This window comes from Hakea prostrata, chromosome 6 (assembly GCF_041222555.1).
Source record: "Hakea prostrata isolate BN-2017 chromosome 6, UWA_Hpros_2, whole genome shotgun sequence".
NCBI lineage: Eukaryota > Viridiplantae > Streptophyta > Magnoliopsida > Proteales > Proteaceae > Hakea > Hakea prostrata.
Window position 1 is genome coordinate 38,822,013 of NC_142605.1, and position 25,790 is coordinate 38,847,802.

Here is a 25,790-nt window from a genome sequence, read left to right on the forward strand (position 1 = left end):
TCTACATCCTTTAATCCCTTGCCATGTCTTAAAACTAGCCTTTTCAGCCCTAAGTACTACTCTCACCTCTTCATCCCACTGCTAGGTCTCCCTAGAGTCATGGTGTTTGCCCTTCAGTTGCCCTAGAACCTCTACAGCAAACTTCTAAATGCCAGCCGCCATCTTGTTCCACATAATGTTCGAGTTGCACGTAGCATTCTTCATTTTTGTCCATGTTTCCATATTTGAATTCAGGTTGTCATCTTTAAGTTCCTGCGTCTTATCTTAGGGAAAATGGGCTTTCTTCTCTTACAATTTTTCTTATTGAGACAGAAATCTAGAACTACGAATCTATTTGAGTGGTGAGGACCTCCCAGTTATATACTTTGCAGACATTACGAAGAAAGCACATTACATTTATACCCCCGTTTTTTCAAACAATTACGTTTACTCCCCCTTGGAATTACAAACGTCCCTCTGTTCGGTTGTTATATACTTCAAAATATAAGTGGTGTAAACATAACAGAATGAATTCTAGGGGGTGTAAATGTAATTTGCTCTTAGGAATAAATATACCCGACCTTCTTGCAAGGAAGAAACATATTTGGCTGGTTTTGGTGGCCACATTGTTAGGTAATTATAATTGCTCCTCTCTTTGTGAAAAAGGTGTTCAGTCCTACAATGATACTCTTGCATCATTCCCTGTTTCCTACTTCATAGGCCCCATGTACCCTTCATATCCTCTTACAATCTGCCCTTACATGACCATTCATATCACACTTCCATAAGCCTTACATTAATTCATCCATGTGTTCCCAAAATTGTAATTTAGGCTAAGGAAAGGTCTCGTGCTGCACTACTAGCAGCAAGTTAGTCAATCCATCTACATGTGACTGATGGTCTACCCAGGGTGAATAAGTGCAATGTTGATTGTTGACAACGTCTTTCTCCAACACAAGCTTTTTTTTGGTTTTTTTTTTGGGGGGGGGGGGGGGGATGGATGGAATTATTTACAATAAATGACTTGATGTGCTTTTAGGGATGAATGATGGACCTAGATGGACAAAATTGCTCATATTTTGAATTTTTATGTTACTTGTTTCTTATTCAAGTACATTTAATGATTGATTATGTTAAATTGATATAATAAATATTAAAAATCATGTCCCAATTATTTGACCAAATCCTTTTGAAATGATCAAGATACATGTGAAAATAGTCCAATTTAAACAAAAAACAATAGACAGCAAATAAATAATCATTATATCATGCACCTATTACTTAAAGACTACCAACTTTGTGTAATGCTAACAGCAACAGGAATATAAGATGACGACCAGAGGATGGGCTAATAAGATGACAAAACCACAGGATGGGCTAATAAGATGACAGACCCACAGGTTGGGCTAATAAGATCTGTGACGGCAAAGAAAGAAAAGAAAATTTCCAATAGCTGTTACACTAAGAGCATATAAAACACCTCTGCGTCCCTTTTAAGAAAGAAATATTTTGAAGTGCTTCTGAAGCTTGATTTTGAAGTTCAACAGCTTCAGGTTAGCTGCAGATCAAAATCGGCAACAGACTTTTGCAATTCAGTGGTCAAAAATTCAAGAACCATCTGAATCAGTTATGTTTTTTGAATCATGGAAATCAGAATCGTTCATTGCTAATTCCAGTTTTCAGAACCTAGAGACCTGTCCTTAACCCAATCCAAATTCCATTATTTCCTTGGTTATCTTTGAATTGGAAAGAGGAGAGGACAAACAAGTAATTTTCAATTTGATTCCTCCCTATATCTTAAATTATTATATATTTGTAATGAATTCAGAAATGTCAATTATATAAACAAGGGAAATCCTTCAAATCTCGGTTGTTTTGTTGGCTTGTTCCTTCAAATACCAGAAAAACCAGCAACAGACACAGAGGGAAAGAGTCGCGTGCAGAGGAAATTTTCCAATAGATGGTACACTAAGAGCATATAAAACACCTCAGCATTCCCTTTAAGAAAGAAATATTTTTAAGTGATTCTGAAGCTTGATTTTGAAGTTCAACAGCTTCAAGCTTCTGTAGTGTACTTGAAGAAATCAGTGTGAGCATAGCATAGCAGACCTGGGCTTGACCTTGAGAATCTGAGATTGATACGACCTTTCTTCCCACTTCTGCAACTCATCACGAAATATGAAGAAACCCCTTTCTCCCCTCTTTTTGAAGTGGTTTCGATACGCATTGATTGTACAATGGGTATCGGTTCATATTGCTTTATATTGGTTAACCAAATGTATTTTTTTTCCTTCCCTAAGTTAAAAAATTAAAAAATCGACATATATCATGGTATCCTATCAATCCGTATCGTCCGGTACATATTGATATGTGTTGTTCGATTTTAATTTATTTAAAATTACTATACGAAACAATATGGGCTGTTACTTTATACCTTGGGGGGTGGTGCTGTTTTAAAGATAAGATTAGTCGTTTAAAGCTTAAAGGACATTCTATAGGACAGTCATGCATCTTGATCTCATTGTGGAGCAGTGTGTTGAGCAGTTAATGGGCATCATATGGATAAACTACTAGGAGGGATAAACTGGAAATGGCCATGTTAGGGTGGATTTGGGAGTCGCACCTATACAGGATAAGCTTTATGGAAATTGTTTGAGGTGGGATGGACATGTTAACGGGAGGCGTTGGCCTAGTTTTTTTTTTTTTTTTGGGGGGGGGGGATTCAGATTGAGGATCTAAAAGAGTTACTACCATGTTGGTGGTCAGGTTGATTCCTTTAAGAACCTCAAAAATAGTCTGGTGTACGTTGTGAACAACTTTAGTATTTTTACTTTTTGGTCGAACTTGGGTCTTTGAGTCATGGCTAATTGACAAGCAGGTTCCACAGGTCTTCATACAGTTTCTTTAAAATCCAAATTTGCCTTTCGGATGTAAAATCTGTTGGGTGGTGAAGCTCGATTTTCCACACTTGCCAATTTGATGTATCATCAATTTGATGAGGCCTTGCATCCAGAAATAATTTTAAAAAAATAAGAAGTAATGAGGCCAGTCTTCCATGATCTGTAAGGCAAAGTCAACTCCAGGCTCAAACTAGTTGGAATAGATGGGTAATGTTGGGGGTATATGAGTTAACTTTGGAAAAGTTTCTTGAGATAACTTATGGGGGCTTAAAGATGAGAGAATCGGATGAAATTTGGATCTAGTCTAATACTAATTGCGTAGTAGTTGTTCAACAAGTTTTATCAAGTTTGGATGGTGGAATTCCATGTTATGATGAATCTTGATTTTGATGCTGTCAATTCAAAAACTGGGCAGATCTGGGTTATGGTAGGTTTTTTGGAGCTGTAATGTGGATTGGAGGTTAGTGGTATGATGGTAGTATGATGGCTGGAGTTTGGTTGGAAAGTGAAGGCTGGTGACAGAGTTGTGATGTTTCTTGATATAGATTGAAGCAGGGGTTGGGGATCTCAAACCGAAAATAAAGGGGGAAGAGAAAGTGGATGGGGTAGGCTGCCGGGATATCTGGTGATGCAGTTTCAGACCGGTTCAATTCCTTTTGGTCCAACCCCAAAAGAACCTTTCCAATGGGTTTGGCCCACTTAAATAAGTATTTTATTTCAGGTATAATTCTTGTTAATTGTTTAGTATTCCTACATGAGGTTTTAGACCTTGTCTTGGGCTCTATTTTGGATTTTGATTTCAATTAGGATTAGCATTGTTTCCTTTACAGATTGTATTAGGCTACAATTTTCAAGATAGAATAGAATGAATGGAGTTGTGTTTATGAGAGCCTACGTGGCTGGTGTTTGAGTGTGAACACTCCCTCCCCTCTTCCTCTTCTAATTCTCCCTCCATTACATTCCACCACTGCAGCCCTATACCAGGCCTGCATCACCTTGATGAGAGCCTTGTAGATGATTGATTCAGGAGGATATGGTGATGTAGAAGGCTGTTCTTTCAGCCACGGCAAAGATCTAGGCTTGACACCGCTGTAGAACCTTAAGAGTCTTTTTTAATCTTGGACCTTCACTGACCACGGCTAAACCAGTATTAGAGCAGCAAAACACAAGAATACTTGGATTGAGAAGCTTTATTGATCATATCAAAGTTGGGTGCCTTCCCATTGAGTGGAGGTGATGCAGTATCAAACCAGTTCAAATGGTTCTGCTCCAATCCCAAAAAGAACCAGTCCAACAAGTGATGTAAACCAAGGAGGAGAAAGAATGATCTTACTGCTGAAGATGATTTGCAGCAGTTTTCGAGGGTTTTTGAGGCTTGAAGCAAACATAATCTAGGGTTTTAGGCTTGCAGCTACGGTTTAGGGTGTTAAGACTGGCTAGGATTGATGGGGAGTGAAAGAGGATTGCTGTCCAGGGTTTTCTAATTGATTTTCTTTTCTTTCAGTTGAATTTTCACAATTTTCTGTTATTCAATATTTTCAGGGTAGGGTCAGGGTTGCGCAAGGTTCAGGATGAAGTTCTAGGTTATCCAGGGATGGGGAGGGGCTGCTTTTCCCAACCGAAGGGTATGGGGGTGTTGGGGAGGCTATTACTATAGTGATTTAGGGCAATAGAAGAATCCAGAAAATTGCCTCAGGGTTTTAGGGAACAAGAGGAGGATTAGTGCTGGGTTTGGGGATGGGATTGGTCACTCGCTGTTCTTCAAGGAGAATGTGAAGGAGAGTTGCTGCTGCTGCTGTCAGGGAAGAATTAATGAAGAAGACAGTGACCAAAGCTACCACAGGGCTTCCCTCCTTGGGAACCCTACACCGACCTAACCAAACCTCATTGGTTTAGCTATTCTTTGTTTGCATGGGTATTGGGAGAAGATAAATGAACCCTGCTTGCTGTGCTATTTGGAATCCACTATGGCAGAACACATACTGCTATGAGTAAAACAGAATGGCTTTGGCTTGTGTCTGTGCAGCCCATATTTGTGGCATAGTTCTTTCACGTGTAGAATTTTTCTATATCTCAACCCTTGTGCATTTGTATACCTTTTTACTCCTTAATTATGTCTTGGATTGTTTCAACTACTTATATTGAAATCACAATTTTGCAGAAGTCAATCAACGAGGCTGCCATGGATTGGGGCCTGAAGTGTTTACGATATGAGATACGTAAGTGCATCATGCTAACTTATACTTATCTACGTTTTAATTTTGTCTGGCGGGTCATTTCATTGCTCATCTGTCTTTGTAGGGGATATATCTCCTCCTCCTGGGGTGAGGGCCGCTATGGAGATGCAAGCAGAAGCAGAACGTCGAAAACGAGCTCAAGTTCTTGATTCGGAAGGTTTTTCCTTTCGATCCTTTTTCTTTTGGCAAAACTACTTTTTCATTCATTTAGTATAGTTATTGAGTTCTTTTTGAAATAATGTGCAAAACCTTAGACTGTAGCAGTGGTTTTTTTTTGTGTGTGTGTGTGTAATGTCCATTTTCTGCAATAGCTGGTGAATTACTTCATCTGACAGATTATACTTGTGGTTATCTCTTACTTTCAATCACATGTGCTTTCTATAATCATTTAAAGTAATTTCCTTTTGAACTTTACAGGAGAAAGGCAGGCAAACATTAATATCTCAGATGGGAAGAAAAGTTCAGTAATTCTTGAGTCTGAAGCTGCCATGATGGATCAGGTCAACAGAGCTAAAGGTAGTTTTACTATTTCCCTTCTATATATCCTGATTTTATTTCTCTTTTTTTATATTTTAGGTGAGGGTTGGCTTTGCAACTGTGGTAATTTAGCTTAATTTTATTAACTCATTGGGACACATCACTTGTGTTACCCCAGCTACTATATCATCTCCAGATATGATGATATCATACATAAACAAAGTAACAAATACAGCTGCCCTAGATCCATGGTGGGGCATACTAATACTGAATGATCTGAATAGCTTGCATAGACCTACACTCAGTAATTATAGAGTTGAATCAGGTGTGCGTGATTGTTTTAAACCATGGATAGTCTTAGGTACTTGCAAACTCTGGCTGAATTCTTCTCATGAATTGCTCTATATACACATTGTAACCTCCTCAGCTAGATTACCATAGATAAAGGCACTTTTTTATATCCTATGATAAAGACACCAATCTAAGTACACATTCAAAGAAAGAAGTGCTTGATAGAATTTCAGCTAGTACGGGGAAAACAGTCTCAAAAGGAATCAGCACCTGGGGGGGATGGAATTGGGAGAAGGGGGCATTGGGTATTTTGTACGAGTGTTGGGCGGCCTCTGGCTGAGGGCATCGTGAGGTGTTGGTGGTGACTGGCACCATTAAAACCAGAAGATCTTGTCTAATTCCTCTGTTTTGCTATTGAATTCCATAGTGGTTTGGATCTTATCAACCTTGTGGTATTGAGCAAGAGATGGTTCTTTACTTTTCCATAACCACGTCTTGATGGTAGTATTCTCATGCATCCAGTCTTCATGGCAATAAATGAGGCTGGATGTTTAGACTTAGTAGTAGGAGGATCACTGGTAATGTGTTTCAGCTTTCCATTGGCATGAATACGTGCTAGTACAGACTACCCACAGCTTTCCTTTGGCTTGAATAGTAGTTGTCTGAACCTGAACATTGTTGTGGCTTGTGAGATAGTTTTGGATCAGCCTTTGAGACAAGTTAGCAATGCCGAGTGGAAGACCTAAGTTGATGCCCAACCAACAAGTCTGGTTAATGATAGGAGTCACAATTATATAAGCAGCAGCAGCAGCATATTTTGATGATAACCAGTAGCTGATATTGTATATATGCCAAGATAGAAGTAATCATCCAGATTGGGGTGATTTCAAGACCACATACTAACAGTAGGTCTTAATCATCTGATTGATCTGAAACAATTGCAGTATGAAGGGGTCTGAAAAATAGATTTAAAAATAGAGCATCTGTAGTTGATTTGGGGAACACAGATTATAGAGCATCAAGTTAAAAAGATATTCTCAAACTTGAATTAAGCACCATAGTGTAAACCTGTATGTGAACAATCAAATAATCCTTGAAGGATTAGGAACATCAGACGCTGATAAGAAAGTGACTCGGATTCTGAGAAGTGAACAAATTTCCAAATTTCCAAATTTCCAGAAATTGGACCTGCAGCCATTTTGGAGATCAATTTGATGATTGATTCCACAAATCTTCGTATGCCACAAGTACATAAGTAGTATTGATAACTAGGGTTTGTATTAGCAGAAAGGCAACATAAGGTGTGCTGTAAGCCTGTAACCAGTATTGAGTTGTATTCTTTAAACATCATGATTGGAGGACCAGTAACTATCTTATTGTATGCACTGTTACCATGTAACAATATCCAGATTAGTGAACCAGTGTTAAATCAGAAGATGTGTAGGTGACTAATGGATGAAGAGGAGAACCCTGCTGTAGAAGAGAGGCCTGGGAAATCCTAGATTCCACCTATTAATTACATATAATAAATAAGATGCGAGATTAGGATCTTTTCAATCCTACATGCTCTTGGAAAGTCAAATAGACATGATATAGGAAAACAGGAAACTATGATAACCATCAAGGAAATTAGATTGGTCAACCTGCAATCTACTGCCAATATATGACTAATTTGTAGTGCCCATGGTACAGATTAGTCTCCTACTCTTTGCACCCATATTGGTAGCTTTAACACCTAGTTATGAAAAACCACAAAAAGTCGATAGGCCAGCTTCCAAGCATCCAAACCCCTCTGACAGTGCCTGGATGAAGAGTTGATGCTTTTGGAGATGCATAATTTGGGCGATTAGACAGTACATGAGAGAAAATATTACATAGGTAACTAAAATCATTGAATAGGGATTCTTCAGGAACATGATTCCTGGCTTTGTTAACTGTTTGACTAGCATATTTACATGTTTATTAGTTATGACCTTTCTTGGGACTATATAGCTTGAGGGCTTTATTAGCTGCTCTTATATGATCTTTATAGTCCTTAACTTTGTATATTATAAGCAGTTTCTGTTAAGATTTTAATTTGGGGAAAAATCTACTTTGTTATATCTTATGACAATAGCACAAAGAATTGCTGTAGTTCTTTGTACAACACCCCCCCCCCAATGCCCCCGCTGGGTGCCATTTGGATTTCTCAACTTTGCCAAAAGATTGAGTACTATTGGAACATTGTTATGTTGTTTAAACATTTTACTTTGAACTTTGAGAAATTGTTTTGCTGTAGTTTCCATCTTTTGGTTTCTACTTCTATTACCAAAATGAGGTTATTATTGAGGAGACTTATAAATTGATGAAGCCACATTTAGGAGTCATCCATACTTCAAGGGAAGGGGAATTGGGCATGTGCGCGGGCTTGGGGGGGTGTTGTTGGAGAGTGGAAGAACCTCCTTGTTGGTTCAAATGCGACATTTCTAATCCTCCCAGGACTGATTCCTTACTTTGATTCCCTTCCTAGCAAAACCCAATTAGTGGGAAATGTGTTGGATGATGATTTTCTATGTTAAGCTTATATCTCCTTGTGGTTGATGTACTTTATTCTTCTTGAATGATCTTATGTGAAATCATGTATCTATCAGGAGAAGCAGAAGCTATCCTTGCTAGAGCACAAGCAACTGCAAAAGGGATATCTGTGCTGTCAGATGCTATAAAATCAACTGGAGGTGTTGAGGTCAGATACCCCCTTTTCCTGAGGTTTAACTTGTTGCTAAGCGTTAGCTTAATATCCTTTTTATTGTCAACTAGAAACTCTTCATTAAGTGCCGCTGAAATTTGAGATATTTTTCCTACAACCATCTATAATGCTATTGATTCCTGTTTGAGCTGATTTACTTTCAAAGGGATATGAGTCTGCCACGCCATGCCTGAACCCCTATTTTCAGATTGTAATAATTATATTGCTCTTAAATTTGGTGGACGTGTTACATTCTTTATGATCTAACCTTGAATTAATGTTCAAACAAATGTGTCCATGTATTATTATGGTGGACCTGAAAAAAATTGCATGAAAAGCTGAGTTCATTAAAATAAATCCACACACAATGTTGGCTATATTGTCAATGTACGGTATAAACTGTAAAGAGCCTTTAGGGGTTTTGCCATTTAGTCATTGATCAAGTTGCCCAATTGTTAGTTCACATCAGTGTTCAAGTTTTACTGAGATTTTGGCAAAATTTTGCTGAAATCTTGGCTTTCTAGAAATACAAGACAAAACAGCAAGTTTGAGAAAAGTACTTTGTTTTCAACTTGTTTTGGTTGAAATTGATCGACACAAGCATAGTTGTCACGGCGACGTGGCGATGCGAGGCGGTTTTAGCTAGTTGGGGCGATGAGTCGACGAGGTGCCCTCCGAGGCGCTTTTGAGGCCGTCAAGGCGTTTTAAGTGAAATTTTTAGTATACATCTCATACACTCTAATTCTCTAATTCATTATAAATGTATCATATCTTTTATAACCAGTAGACTATAAGCTAATAAACTGGTCTCGGTTATACTTAATAAGTTATAAGTTACAACATGGTTAAAACATAGAAAATAAAGAAGAAAAAAAAAACAATGCCCGGCGACATACCGTTGCCTGAGGATGGTGAACAAAATCACCGGAGTTTACTGCTGTTAGTGTTTACAAAATCTGTTAACAGAGAATAAAAAGAAAAGCAGAAGAAAGAAGAAAAACAATATCGCAAAGTTGAAGTTGCCAACCTTTGCTTGAGATGCTGCGATGCAAGAACTGCCGGAGTGCCGCTGCCGCTGCAACTTCAGATTTGAGGGTCGCTACAACTGCAAAAGCATTTGTAGACTTTTTAGGAAAAGAAAAAAAAAGCAGAAGAAAGAAGAAGAAAGTAAGAAACAACAGTGTAACCTTCGCCTGAGATGCTGCTGCTGGAGTGCTGCTCCCACCGCCTGAGATGCTGCTGCCGCTGCAAATTGTACCAGACTTTTTAGGAAATGAAAAAAAAAAGCAGAAGAAAGAAGAAGAAATTAAGAAACAACAGTGGAACCTTCGCCTCAGATGCTGCTCCCACCGCCTGAGATGCTGCTGCCGCTGCAACTTTGTACCAGACGGAAGAAAAAGAAAAGAAAAGAAAAGAAAACAGCAGAAGAAGTTGCTGGAGATCAAAGGGAATGGTTGCTGCAACAAATCGTCGCCGTTGTCACTGTCGCCATCGTCGTTCATCGTCGTCTCCTTCGCCGTCGTCATCGCTGTCGTCGCCATCGTCAATCAAGAGGAAGAGGAGGCCAAGAGATTTAGGGCTTTAGTGATTTACGGTGGAAGTTTTGGTTTAGACACGATTTCGAGTTTAAATCTCCTACTTTTGTTTTTTTGTTTTTTTTTTGGTTAATAATAATGTAACAATGATCCCATGTTACACTAACCATTATCCCATGTTACACCTTAAGTATTCAACCATTAGTTAATTCTCAATCGGAATCTAATTTTCAATTCCTTTTCTACCTTAGATTTGGAATCATAAATGTTGTTATTTTTTAAATACACAAAGGCGGTCGTCCAGGGGTCTAAGGCGTCCGAGGCGCCTGAGGCATCGCCTAGGCGACCGCCTTATGGGTAACAAGTGAGGCGACACTCGCCTCAGGGGCTCCACAAGCGCCTGGACGCCAAGGCGACGCCTTGACAACTATGGACACAAGTTGATACCATGGTTCAACCATTTTGGTCCAACATGAAGATTAAAAATACCTCATTTTGGAGCAAGATCTGTGAAATACTGCGTGTGGCATTTTGCCGGTTTCGAGCTTCCAATCTCTCTTTTTTTTTTTTTGGTTTTAATTTTAAGCCTTTGTTTCTCATTCAAATCCCTTTTTTGTGATCAAACCTCTATTTTGTTGGATTGTTGTGGATTAAACATCAGTTGAAGTTAGGTATGTGTGTCTTCCCTAAATTTTGATTTCTTGATAGTTAGATGCACCATTACACGTTTGTTATTGTTTAGATCGATATATGTTTAGTTTAGGAGCATGATCTATGATTATATGAATCCATGTTGCATGATTGTCAAGGCAGCAAAGCGACCAAAGAGGTTGGGGCTCCGCCTAGGTGATTAGTTGACAAAGCGGCGCCTAGGCGGCAATAAGGCGACCAAAGTGGTTAGGTCAAAATTTTTCAATACAACTACTTTTAAACTACTTTTTAATACAACTACTTTTTATAATAAGCTAAACAAATATTCAATAATCACATTCATCCAAAAAAATTGATTTCATTATTCTGATTTCTAAGTCATTGTCCATTTAATGATTCATTGATTCTCGATGTTGTGTATGGCTCATGCTTCACATATTGTTGCCGACGGACTCGGAGGTCGTGGGGGTGTGGGGGCAACGCCCCCGGAGCCTGTAGAGGTCCCATGTCACTTTGGGCCTCGGAGTTCCTTTACAGTTTGGGCCTCAATTCCAAAATTAATAACTATTAAGTTTATATACAACTTTGTAGAATAAATTTTGATTTTAAAAAATAATATTAAGAAAAAAATGTTATGTACAAAATGTAAAAAAAAGGGCTTCTTTAGCGTCTAGGTAGTAATAAGGCACACAAGGCGAAAAACCATTAAAAAAAATGCACGTTAATTAAACAATTCAAAACAAGGCGGTTTCCCAACCCCCCCCCCCCCCGGGGGGCCCCACAACAAAACCACCCCTTTTTTGCCATTTATAAAAATTATTAAAAAAGTCCTAGTGCTTTATGTACATTTTTTTTCTGGTTTTAAAAATTATTTTCTGTATAATGTAATTTGAAAAAAGAGAGCAAATTGCACGGCACCCACTAAATTTTGGGGTGAAACCAAGGTTCGATATGTCGACCCATGTCGCCGTGTCGGACCTTGGCGACACGGCGACATGGGCGACATATCGCCGAAAGTCGACCGACTTTTGGTAGGGGTTCGATGAAAAATCGAACCCCTGTTTCGATGGGTATTTTATGAAATTTGATGTGTAGCCTAATTTGAGGCCAATAAACACATTGGGAGTGTTAATTTGACCTAAAACATTACCTAAACTAATGTTCTTAATCGACCCATGTCCTACTGTACGCGGACGAAAGCCCCAAAACTAAAAACCTAAAAACTCATAAAAACCAAATCATATAAAGTCTACAATTCATTGTACAAATACTGAAATACATAGAGTCATCCAACCATATAAAATCTGGAACTCTCAGTACCAAGTACTGTGCCTAGGTGGATCGAACTCCTGTGACTCAGACTGTCTCCAATGATGCCCCCCCAACAAATTCACATACTCATCCCATCTCATACGATATTGAAAATTGTCTAAGTAATCATTAACTGCAGTTCTATAGCGGTCATCTTCCGCCGCCATGAGAACTCCAATTTGAGGGAAGTGAGAATAGGGCCAAGGAACGTTCCGCATGCCATCAAATGCCCTTGTTGGTACGAATGACTCTGATTGTGAAGGAGGGAGAGGGACACCATAGCTCCCATGATACGAAGAACTAGAGGGGACACCATAGCTCCCATGATACGAAGAACTAGAGGTGTTACTAATTCCCATATCATACTGTCCATGTGAAGGAGGGAGAGGGACAACATAATTACCCGTAGGCCAATAACCTGCTGTGGAGCCTACGGACTCATCCAAGCTCATGGACCCCATTGACGCAATCGCCGCATCCCAAGGATTACCATAATCATAACCACCTCCGTGCTGTTGCTGGCCATCATGGCCAGCCCCCCTCTGATGGTGGCTCGGCCTCGTATCAGGATATTGACGACCACGCTGATAATCACCACCATGATCATAATCCTGGGTGGCATGATCAAAATGACTCTCCCCAGTGTATCTGGGTGGGGGCTGCTGTGTCTCTGGTAATGGAACATGTAGACGCTCTCCAATGCCTCCACCACAAGCACCACTACCACTACCACCACCACCATCATCATCATCATCATCTCGACCAATCTGACTAGGCGGGAGTGTGTCATCGGGATCGTCATCCTGCCACTCCTCCGTGCCTGGTGCCATCATCCAATCCTCATCAGTAGTTGCAGCTGCCTCTGCATGTGCCTGACCCTCTTGAGTGGCCGTATACTCATCCACATTAACCCCTGCAGCTTGAGCTAGTTCTGGGTCAGGCCTCCCTCCAGGTTGGTCCAATACTGGCTCACCCCTGTCCAACATCCACTGAATGAGGGGATCTTGCTCATCTTCGGCCACATCAAATATATCATCGAGATTGATGTATTGCCTATCATTCGAGCCTCGCTCCCTGGCATATTGCAGCTTCAACCTCATATTATAGTGAATAAATACGAGGTCATTTAGACGTTGGCTTCCCAACCGGTTCCTCCTCTTGGAGTGGATCATGCTGAATGTACTCCAATTCCTCTCACATCTAGAGGCAGAGCAAGTCTGAGACAAGATCCTGATTGCCAACCTTCGCAAGTTTGATGCACTGTTGCCATAGAGATACCACCATTCAGCTGCATTATCACAAAAACATTAAGTTAGAAACTCAAAAGTCAAAAGACTCCAAACATTTATGCATCTAAGGATCTAACTATATAAGTATCTAACCTGGATCACTGGTTTCTCTGCCCCGTACAGCAGCAGCTCCACTAAAAGACCCAAATGCATCCCTAAACAATTTGATCTGCAATAATACAATCATTAGTATTGATTGGTTATCTAAATTATTTAAACAATAAATACAACTCACTAATCATTTGAAATTCCCAATGTCTCACCTCATTGTGGCAAAATGATTGGAGCATCTCATCTGGCTCCATCTTCGTTATCACTTGTAGCAGGGCATCCAATAGGTTTGTGTCCAACCCTAAATGTTGACTATATTGATACTTAGGGTTTAGAAAATATGCTGCATAATTAAAAAAGCTTAAAATTAGTACCAACTACCAATACCTACAATGCTACAAGCCCACAAGTCTACAACTACAAATCAACAACCCAGAATATTTACTTACCGACCCTATGCAGCGGATGCATCAGATGAGCTCTCCATCGTGCATCAACAATATCTAAGAAAGCCCGATGTCCTCTAGGGTTTGCTGCCTTTATAGCATCCTTCATACGCTTAAGGGATGCATACAAGTGGGGCATAGTGGGTCCCCTCAAGGAAGAGTCCACCATACGCAAGACCTTTACTATAGGATCTATAGTCTGTAACACCACAGTAACACATCTCCAGAAATCATCAGATGATATTGTGTACTGTGCGGTGCGCCCATTGGTCGTGCTGAATTATCACAAATTCATTAAGTCAATAAACAATAGATATCATACAAGATAATCATAAACTCATAATATAGATATAATAATTTATAAGATGAAATAGTAGATAGTTATCTTAGTTGGCTCCAGCCCAATCAAACCACTCCTGCGATGCAAACATGGACCTGAGGCCCGACTTCTTATCTTGCATGCTGCTCAAGGCGACGAAATTCGTCGCAAATCGTGTCGGACCAGGTTGCACCAACTCACCTCCACATGATCTCCTCATCATTGCCAAAGCAGTGTTATGATTGTAGATGAAGTTGGTTACCTGTCTTGCACTCTCAACGGTGTTGTGGACAATGCTGATTTTTCCAATGTCCTTCAGCATTAGTCAATTGAATGTGCAGCACAAGGTGTCCACAAAAGGTTATAATCAGGTGAAGCCATCAACACTTCACCGGCCTTCTTATAGTTGGAGCCATTGTCAGTGACAATCTGCACCACATTTTTCCTACCAACCTCCTCGATCACATCCTGCAAAAGACCCATGATATATCTGTGGTCTTTCATATGACCAGTAGCATCCACTGATTTCAAGAAGACAGCTCTCCAATCACAGTATACTATGAAGTTGATGATGGACTTTCTCGTCGGGCCGGTCCATCCATCAGACATGATGGTGCATCTATAAGTATCCCAAAAGGGTTTCATACTATCAATATACTCCTGCAGCTCATGCTTCTCTTGAAGGAGGGTGGTCATCAACTCGTAGGGTTGGGACCATCATATCCGTGGCCCCGCCGCTGCAATAGTATCAATCATATTCGTATAGTATGGACCTTGTCTTGTGTTTGCTCGGGATGTGATTGTAATAAATCCACTTTGACATTGCTTTCTTTACCTTCTTTGCCATACCTTTCCATGCACCAGATATCTTGGGCTGCTTGGCCCCTTTTCTCCTGAATGTATCAGGATCCTGCTCCATGATCGGGTCTTGACGGCATGGATAATCAGATGGTTGCCGTGGCAGTGGCACTGAACGGTCTGAACCTAATGTATGAGGGGCCCGCTGACTCTGTGATCCGCCAAACATGCCAAATACACCACCCCTCCCCCGTAATCGAAGGTCTAGCCCCCGTAGGCCTAGAGGGACCAGCTCCCGTAGCTCTAGCTCCGGCCATATCCCGCTCCCCGATGGTGCAATCGTCCGCTCTCGCCATGGCCCGCCGCATATCCCTCTCCTCCCGATCTCTCGTCCACATCAACGGGATCAACATCCCTATCATCATCCGAATCATCCACATATGATGACGGACCCCGCACCGCATCATCTAGTGCTCGTTGACTTTCCTCCGATCATCTTTCTTCTTCCCCTTCTCGTTTTTGTAAATCCCCGAGTAACTTGATTACATCCGGATGGGCCTCTCGTGCATGTAGTCACATCTTTTGAACTCCCAAGTGATGTGACCCTTGAACCTACTGATGCCACCTGAGTATATTCTTTTGTGACAAAAATTACACTCCTTTTTATTTTTGTCTCCATTAATAGCCGTACAATATTGCCATGCTGGGTTAGTCCTCCCTCCTCTTGCTGATCTCTTAGGCTGTCCCTGTCCCTGTCCCCGTCCCCGTCCCCGTCCCCGTCCACTCTGGGAAGACTCAGTTCCCCCTCTGACTCCCACCAGCAGACATGATGACTGTTGCATTCAAATAACATTAACAAATAACAATTAACAACATCATTATAATTGTTTATACACTAATAAAAAATCATATAATTGTTTATACACTAATAAAATACTTACATAATTATTCCATAATTTTCAAAACATTTCCCACCATTTTCCCCTAATTTTTCCATTTTTCATAATTATTGATATTGATATTAATATTTTAATATTTTTTTAAAAATAAAATAATTAATTTTTGGGTCAAAAAATATTTCGACTCTGAGTCCGTAGATCGGCTCACGGAGTTCCACATATGTTTTTTCTATCATCATACAACCACTGTATCACTTAAAAAGTAATCATACAAGATAATCAAAATATCATTTTTTATCCACAAAAATAAAAAAATAAAATACTTTGCGGAAAAAAATTCCGACTCCGTGAAATCGTAGATCGGCACATGGTATTCAACATATATTAATTTCAAAATCATCCAACATCATATAGCATGCATTTTGTGAAAAATTACTTGGAGAAGAATGGTTACCTGTTTGACGAAAAAACTCCCAGATCTGTGCGAAACGGCTACTGATCGACAGAAACAACGTGATATCTGGCAACAAGGAAGCAAGATGTACTCGAAGATTGGATGAAAATATGGTGAAAAGTGCGAAAAATGAGAGAGAGAAGCTCTGGAGAAGAGAGAGAAAATGCAAAGAAATCGAATGGAAATTTCCCCATTTTATCGCCAGAAGTCGGCAATATATCGCTGAGAAGTCGACGACTTCTGGCAATATCGGTGTCGCTGGGGGGTGTCGTGTCTCCCCCCAGCGACATAAAGACATTTCGCCTTGTGTCGGCGATATATCGCCGACACAAGGAACCATGGGTGAATCTAGTGACCACCCACTATTGTCTCAAAAATTACATGGCACATATGCATAATTACAAATTATCACGGTTAAATTTGTTGTCAGAATGGGTTATAAAATTACCCAATGCCCGTACTTTTATTTAAATCATTTAAAATTCAAAATTCAAATATTTAAATGCCTTCCCTATCCTTTGGGAAGTAAAATTTCTTTAATACCCTTGCTCCTTCACTCTCATTCACCGGGTTGACTCCCCTTACACATCACCGACTTTAACAACGGCTCCCTCTCTCCACCACCGTTAGTCTTCGTCAACCACAAGCCTCCCTTTGCAACCCTTCGTTTATAGCCGCTTCGATGTCGTATATCAATTTGATGATTCTTTCATCTACAAACACGGGAGGCCATTATGCAAATCATGGGTATCTGTTTTTCAACGACTAAGGTCAGTGGTGCAAATTCTAATAGCAATCCCAACATAAACGATTACATTCAGAAGGAGAACACCAGACCTTCTTCAAGAGTGCCACAATCGAAGGGTAAAAGCCAATTGGAGGCATACTAATGGGGTTATCCTTATGGGAAACAAACGGATTTTGGGTATGCCAAGGATTTTGATAAGACTTGTACGTTTGGGAAGTTGTTGGGTCATAGGCAGTGATGAGCATAGTTGTTAAGGCGTCACCTAAGCGTCCGGGCGCCTAAAATGTTATTTCCAGGCAATAACGCGACCGCCTTGAGGTATGAGGCATTGGCTCAGGCGCCTCGGACACCTTATACCCCAAGGCATCCGCTTTTTTTTCTTCTTATTTTTTAAATCACATGAAAGATGCCAAATTGAAGGGATATATTGAATTACTTATTAGATTCTGATTGTAAAGTATCTATTGTTTGAACCTATATGCATATTTATAATGACGCTACATGTGATCAAATGTTAAAATAAAAAAACAAACAAAATCTAAAGAGAAGAAGTTCTTGATTCGAGTCTCCCACTCTCACTCTAATCCCTAATCTCTTTCTCTCTTCCTCTGTTCTTCTCTTCCATTCCTGCGACGACACTTTGGCAAGCAGCGGCTAGCGACAGGCGACTTCTTCTCTTCCTTTCTTCCTGCGACTTTTTATTTAGGACCTACTTTGTGTGGTTTGTAGTATGTTGGATGACTTGAGGTAGGCTAATACTAGTCTTTTTATCATATAAGATATGATAGATTTGTAATGAATTAGAGTGAATGAGATGTACACTAAAAATTTCACTTAAAACGCCTCGGAGGGTGCCTCGCCGACTCATTGACTCAACTAGCCAAAACCGCCTCGCATCACCTCGTCGCTGTGACAACTATGATGATGAGCACATTTATGTGTGAAATCTTAGGGCATAAAGCATGCATTTTACACACTTAGAGTGGAGCTACCTTGATTTTTATGTTGTTTTTGTAGATTTTAGGATTTTTCAAGAGTTGAGGAAATATTGGAGTTTTGGGTATAAAACATGCAATTTTACACGTCTAGAGGTCTGTTCAAATTCTCAAGTGCGAAAACGGCCTGATCTGGAGCATGACGGGCTAGAGATGTGATTATGGGCCAACTCCAAGAATGTCTTAGATATAAAGAAGCCAATTTTGATCTACGGCTGAGATTAGTTAGGATTTTTATTTTACTTTACTTTATTGTAATTGAAAAATGTATGGGCCCCACTAGTAGTCAAAGATCAAGATTTTCTATTTTTTCTATAGATTTTTTAGAATATTTTATTTTATTAGATTTTATTTATTTTCCTAATTATTTTTTTCTCTCCCCACTTTCTATTTCTTTTACTTTATTATTTCCTTAATAAACCCTTTTTTTGTTAATAAATTATATTTATATATATTTTTCTCTTTCCTCCACTTTCTTCTCCACGTCTAACTCAAAATATATTTTTCTCTCCACTTATTCTCTCTGTCTCTCTCTCTCTCTCTCTCTCTCTCTCTCTCTCTCTCTCTCCATTACAGACGATTTTCTTTATTATTATTATTATTTCCTATTCTTATTATCTCCATGTTCTCTATTTATTTATTATTTGATTTAATTTTTCATAATTATTATTCTTATTTATTATTATTTCTTTCCTTATTTGTACCCCAATTCACCATCTCCTATAAATATCCCCTCCCCTCTTAGACCTAGGTTACACTTTTTTCTCTTTAGTTTGTTTAGGCTTTCGACACTTCTTTTCTCTTTAGCTTGTTTAGGTTCTCTCTAGTTCTTTGATTGTTTGGTGGAGTTCTAATTTTTTTAGATTCAATGTTTAGGTTCAATTTTTCTATGTAATGCAATGAATATTCAAGTTATTTAGTTTATTTTATGCAAGTGTATTTTCTTTATTTTGATTAATGCAATTTCAATTTCAATTTCGAGTTCAAGCTTCAAGTTTCAATTTTCAGAAGGATTTGTTTTGCTCTGGGTCTAGCAATCGTAGATTTGGAAGTTGTTAGGGTTGGTTGAGATTTGAATCAATCATTCAAGGTTTTTTTGGGTTATTCAAGATTTGAGGATACAAGTAAGTAGTCTTCATCAGTAATCTTTCTCCCCCCTGCATTCCCGCTTCTGTCTACCCCTTTATATTCTTAATTTAGGATTTACTTTTTAGTATTTATTTATTGTTTTCCTTGCCCCTTGGGTCCTCGATTAAAGATGCTTACAGTTGTGCCTCTCTTAGGTTAAGGTTTCCCTTTTCCATTTCTTGCTTTGTTATTTGTTCTATTATATACTTTATACATTTTCTTTTTCTTTAATATATGTTCCCCATATCGGTGGACTGTAAGCTATGACAAAGGGTCCACGATCAAAGTCATCCTAGTTGTACTCCCCTTCCCTTGATCCAGAGCTGACACTCGGATCACATCCCTTTTATTTGTTTATTTATTTATTGTTCGCATCTTTTATTCTTGCTTTTTATATATGCATTTTATTTATTTATTAGATGATGAATGATTAGGTTATGTCTGTTTTATTTTTAGTCTCAATTCGATCACATTAGATGTATGTGTTAGGACTGCTCATTTAGATCTGCTAATATAGTTTAATTAATTAGTTAAAATTTTTGAATCCTTGCACTCTCGCGTTACCATTAAGAGGTTAAATTCTAAAGTGGTATATCTCCCTGAGATCGACCCGTTAGCTACGCGTTACCGTATGCTTGCGGTTACTTTTATTTCATGAACATGCAGTTTTTTTTTTGGATGAATAAATAAGTAAATTAGTGAAAGCAAACAAGAGCACATGTATAGAGGGGAAAAGAGGGGGGGGGGGGAGAAATCTAGTCAAGGAGGGGACTGGATAGGAGATGAGAGCTCCAAGAATAACAATCAGCCTATTTCTTGGAGAGTCAATAACAGGGGGATGGGAAAGAGAACAAAGCCTCGAAGAAACATCAAATTCTAAATCATATCTAAAGATCGGGATTTGGAAGTCTATCTTCTCAAGTTACGCACCCACCAAAGATGGTGGATGGTGGCGGCAAAGACAAGCTTACCCACTTGGTCACAGATAGTGGCACCAACAAAGTTTCTTAGGATCCATTTCCAATCTTGAGCAAAGCCCAATGAATGTCGTGATCTGGGCCAAATAGAGGCAAGGGCTAGGGACCAAACAGAGCGGGAGAGCGGGCAATAGAAAAAAAGATGGTCGTGGTCCTCTAAACTATTGCAACATATGGTACACTTAGGGTTGGTGGGATGTGGCGGCTAATGAGAAAAGCTTGGGTAGGGAGGGCAAGGTTATGGGCTCTCGAAAGAGTTAGAGAGTGGCGGGGGATATGGCCTTTAAACCAAACAAGGTGGGTCCAAGGGACAGGGGGGAGGGGCTTCTTAGGAGGTTCCAAGCATAGGCAGTGGAAAAGGAAGTAGAATGGGAATGAAGCCATGTAATGTGGTCATCAGTTTGGGAGAAGAAGAAGAGGGGGGGGGGGGGAGGGAGTTCCAAACCTGTGTGAGACTTGGGTGGGGGATGGGGGACCAAGTACCAAAGGAAATAAAAGTGGAGAGGGGTATGGATTTTGGGAGACGAGAGTTGTACACTGTTTTGGGGCCAAGCAGAGTGAACATAATACCCATCGGATGCCAAGGGTCAAGCCAAAAAGAAGTGTAGACACCAATTGAAACCTGGATAGAAATGGCTGAAAGAGCACGGCCTCGGAGAAGTAGAAGCTTTCTCTAGATATAGGAGGGGTTGGAGGGGAGCGAGACAGTCCAAATGAGATAGAAGTATACCCAGGAAGCCCAAATGGAATCATGTTTGGAAGCAATCTTCCAAATGAGTTTCAAGAGACAAGCCATATTCATATCGTGAATACGGCGGATTCCAAGATCTCCTTCAGATTTGGGACGGCAAATGGACTTCTAGCTAATAAGATGAAGGAAGTGGGAAGGTTCTTTGCCCTTCCAAAGGAATGCACAGAAGATGGATTCCAGGGAGTGGATGGTAGATTTGGGAAGGGTGAAGATACCACACCAGTGGAGATAGGAGGTTTGGAGGACAGAATGGATTAGCACCACTCTCCTAGCAAACGAAGGCAGCTTACTCTTCTAGAGTTGAAGTTTTTTCCGAATATGATCAAGCATAGGGGAGCAATGGTGGCGAGTGAGCCTAACTGGGGTAAGGGGAAGACCAAGATAGGTCACAGGGAAGGAGCCTTGGTTAAACCCCTAAAGCAAAAGGAGGGAAGCTCTAGAAGATTTAGAGATACCAAAGAGAAAGATGGTAGATTTCTCAAAATTGACTCTTAAGACCGGAGAAAGATTCAAAAATGGTGAGGATAGAGAGGATGGAAGAGATAAAGGAGTGGTCGGCCTTAGAGAAAATCATAAGGTCATTCGCAAAAGCAAGATGGGAGAGCTTAAGGGATCTACACTTGGGAATGGGAGAAATGAGCATCTGATCAGTTTTGGATTGGATGAGGCAGGAGTGAACTTCTAGAGCTAAGGCAAAGAGGTAGGGGGAGAGAAGACATCCTTGGCGGATACTGACTCGAGAAGAGAAAAAACCAGTCGGGAAGCCATTGGTGATGACAGAGAAGTGAGGAGTGGAGATGCAAGTCTCAATCCAGTGAACAAAGGAAGGGGGGAGCCGATAGCTTAAAGGACTTCGCTAATAAAATCCCACCGAATAGAGTTGAAAGCTTTATGAAGATCAACCTTCATGAGAGCAGCAGGGGAATGGCTAGATCTATCAAAACCACGGACAATCTCAGCACAGAGGAGGATATTGTCCGAAATGCTCTTGCCGGCAATGAAGGCCGATTGATTGGGGCTCACTAGAGAGGAGAGAGAAGGGGGGGGGGGAAAGAAGATTTGAAAAGAAGGAGACAACTTCCTCCTTGATACTAGGGGGTCTAAGATCCAGATACTACCACTAGTAAGAAGGCAAGGAAGGGAATTGAAGTTGTGGTGAGCTTTAAGAGAGCAGTGGAAGAAAGCGGTGTTAGCATGTCCGAGCTTAAGCTACTTGATCTGGATTTTTGGCGGAGGAAACTTTCCTCTTGGGTCACCAGAGAGGAAAGGAGCAAGTAGAGGGACTTTTCCTCCTCAACCATAGACTGGCTAAGAGGGTCAAGTTGAAGAAGGGATTGGATTCTAGAGAGATCCACACGACACGAGGGGACCCTAGAGGAGATATTACCAAAAGTAGCTGAGTTCCAGGAATGGAGAGCAATTTTGGTATTATGAAGCTTTCGAGCAAAAACCACAAGAGGGAGAGAATGGCAGTGGACAGGCTAGGACCAGGCAGTAGTGATAGTGGGAAGAAAAGATGGATTGGAAACCCACATATCAAAGAATTTGAATGGCTTAGGACCAAAGGAAGGATGGTCGAGGAGATTAAAATGGCAAGGGGAGTGATCAGAGAGAAGGGGGGGGGGAAATGGGCATGAGAGGAGGGGAAGTGAGTGATCCAAGGGAATAATCAAGCTTGGAGGCAATACGTGCATAATCAGATCTACGATTTTGCCAAGTGAACTGATGGCCAAACCAACGAAGATAAAAAACACCCGCATCGTCAATCCAGGAATTGAAAGTGTCAACAGCCACACGATGAGGGCGGTTGCCTCCAATACGTTCATTCTAGAAACAGACTATATTGAAATCACCCCCAATACCCCAAGGTTGACCCATCAAGGAAGCGGAGACAGAGTGAAGGTCAATCCAAAGAGGAGTCTTGTCAATCCGGCGATTAAAGCCATAAACAATTGAAAGGTAGAAAGAGGGGGAAGAGGTAGATGATAAATGAAAGTGTAAGAGTTGAGAAGAGGAGAAAAGAAGAGTGGGCTGAAATATTGATGGGTCCCAAAGGATCCAAATGCGACCATTAGGAGAAAGAGAGGAATTGGAAAGGAAAGTTCAAGAAGGGGCAATGGAGTTGGCAATTTGACGGGCATTGTCACAATGAACATGGGTTTCTAGCAAGGCATAAAAAGAAGCCTTAGACTCACGGATGGATTGTTTTAACTCAGCTTGTTTGGCTAGAGTATTGAGGCCCCTAACATTCCATTATGATGTCAGTCATTTAAAAACAATGGGGTTGGGCAGTAATAAAGCTACTAGGGGATGGGGATTCATCTAGCCTATTAAGCATGCGCAATTGGTCATCCAAACATAGTTGAGGGGAAGTCTCACACATGGATGAATCAATGGGGGAGGGGAATTCAAACAAGTTGGGGTCAATAGTTGATCCATAGCCAGGGGAGTAAGGGACAGGGGTGAAGTTTGGTTGGGTAGTGGTGGGGGAGCAACAATAGAAAGCTCAGGGGTGTGGGAAAAATTCAGTGAGTGGGGGTTTAAACATTTGATGAGAGGCGGATGGGATAAATGGATGGGAGATGGATTGGGGTTAATGGGGTTATTAGAAGGGTTGGGGTTAAAAAGGTTTAAACTTTGGGGTTTAGTTTAAGGGTGAGTCGGGTAGGAGAGTTAAAAGGGTTGGGTTTTAAAAGTGGGTTTAAGTTAGGATAGTTCAGAGGATAAAAGGGATGAGGGGGTATGGGCTTTGGGCCTAGAGTGTTAGGCCCAGGAGCCCGAAGAGGGTTAATAGCTAAAAAAGGGTGAGTCGGTGGAGCGATGGTATTAGAGAGGGGAGATAAACGGGTAGTAGCGTGAGGAAGGGGAGGAAGGTTGAGGGAATTCAAAGGTGAGAGGGGTTGGCTCAGAGGGGAAGGCTTCAGGATTCACGATAGGTTCAGAGCTAGCAAGAGAAGGGGAACTTACTAGGGAGAGGGTGGCCGGATGTACCAGGAATATCGTTGACCCAGAGGCAGGAAGCTTGAGGATGCCAGTACCGTTAGATGCACCATTGAACTTGGTTGGAGCAGGCACAACAAACTCAAAACACGACGTTAGGCTAACAGCACATCGAAGGCGATCGGAATCAAGAACCAAGAGATAAGCAGCGGCAAAGACAGAGCATGAATAGAGTTACGGAGGCTCTGTTTTTTCTTTCTTTTTCTGTAAGTTTTACCGAAAAGAGGGGCAGTCGGCGGTGGAGTAGCAGCGGTAGCAGAAACAGTCAAGAGATCCAGTCGATCGAGCAGTTTGCAAGGGATTTTTGAAGCCATAGGCGACATTAGTTCAACCAAAGGAGGCGGCGACAAAATAGCTTGCATCAAAGGTGAGGGACCATCAACTTCAGGGACAATCGGCAGAACTATTGGAGGGATAGTAGAACCAGCATAAACCCTCAATGTCGGGACAAGAAACAGTAGAGAAGTTCTGGCCGATGAGGTTGCAGGGGAAGCAGGAGCAACACCAGCAGAGCACCGGGGGGCTTCATGACCAAACGTCAGGCAATTGGAGCACTAAGAAGGAATCCAATCGTACACAATTATTTGATTGGTGTGAATACCCGAGTCGTTGACGATGGAGATGCAAGGAGGCAAGGGCTTGGAAGCAGGAACATCCACACAAATACGAGCATAGGAAAGTTTTTCAAGCCTGGAGGTTTTCAGATCAAATCGAAGCGGGCGACCCAAAGCAGAGCCGATGCAACTAAGGCACTCATGGTTCCAAAATTCCAGGGAAGACTAGGCAGATTGATCCACGGGGAAGGGAGTTGAAGTCGACCTTGTGGAGGGGCATGGAGTGTTCCTAAGGTTTTATGAAAATTGGGGATTTCCGTACATACCAAGGAGAGCCATCAATGGCCTTAGATTGACAGGCAGGAGAGGAGAACTTGAAAAGTAGAATTCCATTTTCAATGACAAGTATCCAGGGAATCCAACGATTTCCATTGTTTAGCAAACGAGGTTTTAATGATACCCAGGGGGGGCAGGGGCCAAGGAATTGACCCAAGACATCATTCTTCCAATGGAGAATATCAGGACCAGTTGCAGAAGAGGGACACCGAACCAGAGGGATAGGTGATTCAGAAGAAAGGGGGATGAAAGAAAGGTTGCAAGATGAGGTAGGGGGTTTGAAGAGAGGGTTCCAGGCAGCCGGCAATGACGGCGAATGAACGATGGGGGTTGGCGATGGAGGGTTGGAGAGATAGATGGGATTGGTAATGGTGGGTGGAGGAGGAGAAAGAGGGGTGGAGGGATAAGAGGAGTACAACGGAGGGGAGGAGTTCATTGGAGAAGAGGTGGAGTTTACCGGAGAGGAAAAGTTATCAAATTTCTTGTGCTGGCTAATCATTAGAGTGGGTAAAGACTCAAGGGTTAGGTTCCCAGGCAGTTTTGTTCTTTCTTCACATTTGGCTTTTTTTTTTTTGCAATTCAGCTTTTATTCGAGCTAATAGATTTGATTTAATTTTTTTAACAAGGTTTGATTCTAAAAGAATATAGAGAGTCGATAAAATACAATATGAACATAGAGATGTTGAAGAGGGAAATTAGGCAAACCAATAGTAGGTAAGCGTTTCGAGAGTTCTTCGGTAACCACCGAATCGACCACTTTCTGTTTGGTTTTTCTGATCGTTGGGTTTATGGCTTCGGCCTTGACCACAACGCAATGCCCTTGCTTCTGATTTTTCCTCGTCGAAGGAGGAGAGTGAGTTTCGAATTCAATTGTTTTTTATGTGATCATGAACCATGGGAGAAAATGGCAAAACAGAGGCATATAATCTGCAGATTGAT

At 40.9% G+C, this 25,790-nt stretch overlaps 1 protein-coding gene across 2 annotated transcripts in view; it reads left to right on the top strand.

The window, feature by feature from the left end:
- Positions 1-25,790, top strand: part of LOC149013972 (uncharacterized) — a 51,634-nt gene that overhangs the window by 5,679 nt on the left and 20,165 nt on the right. For both annotated transcript variants that reach the window (XR_016173906.1, XM_089158097.1), the window contains exons 4-7: positions 5,041-5,098; positions 5,181-5,273; positions 5,534-5,632; positions 8,515-8,606. Coding sequence is in view for 1 of the 2 variants with exons in the window: in XM_089158097.1 (XP_089014223.1) it covers positions 5,041-5,098; positions 5,181-5,273; positions 5,534-5,632; positions 8,515-8,606 (342 nt within the window). In the remaining variant the exon portion in view is untranslated. The remainder of the gene's footprint in view (positions 1-5,040; positions 5,099-5,180; positions 5,274-5,533; positions 5,633-8,514; positions 8,607-25,790) is intronic.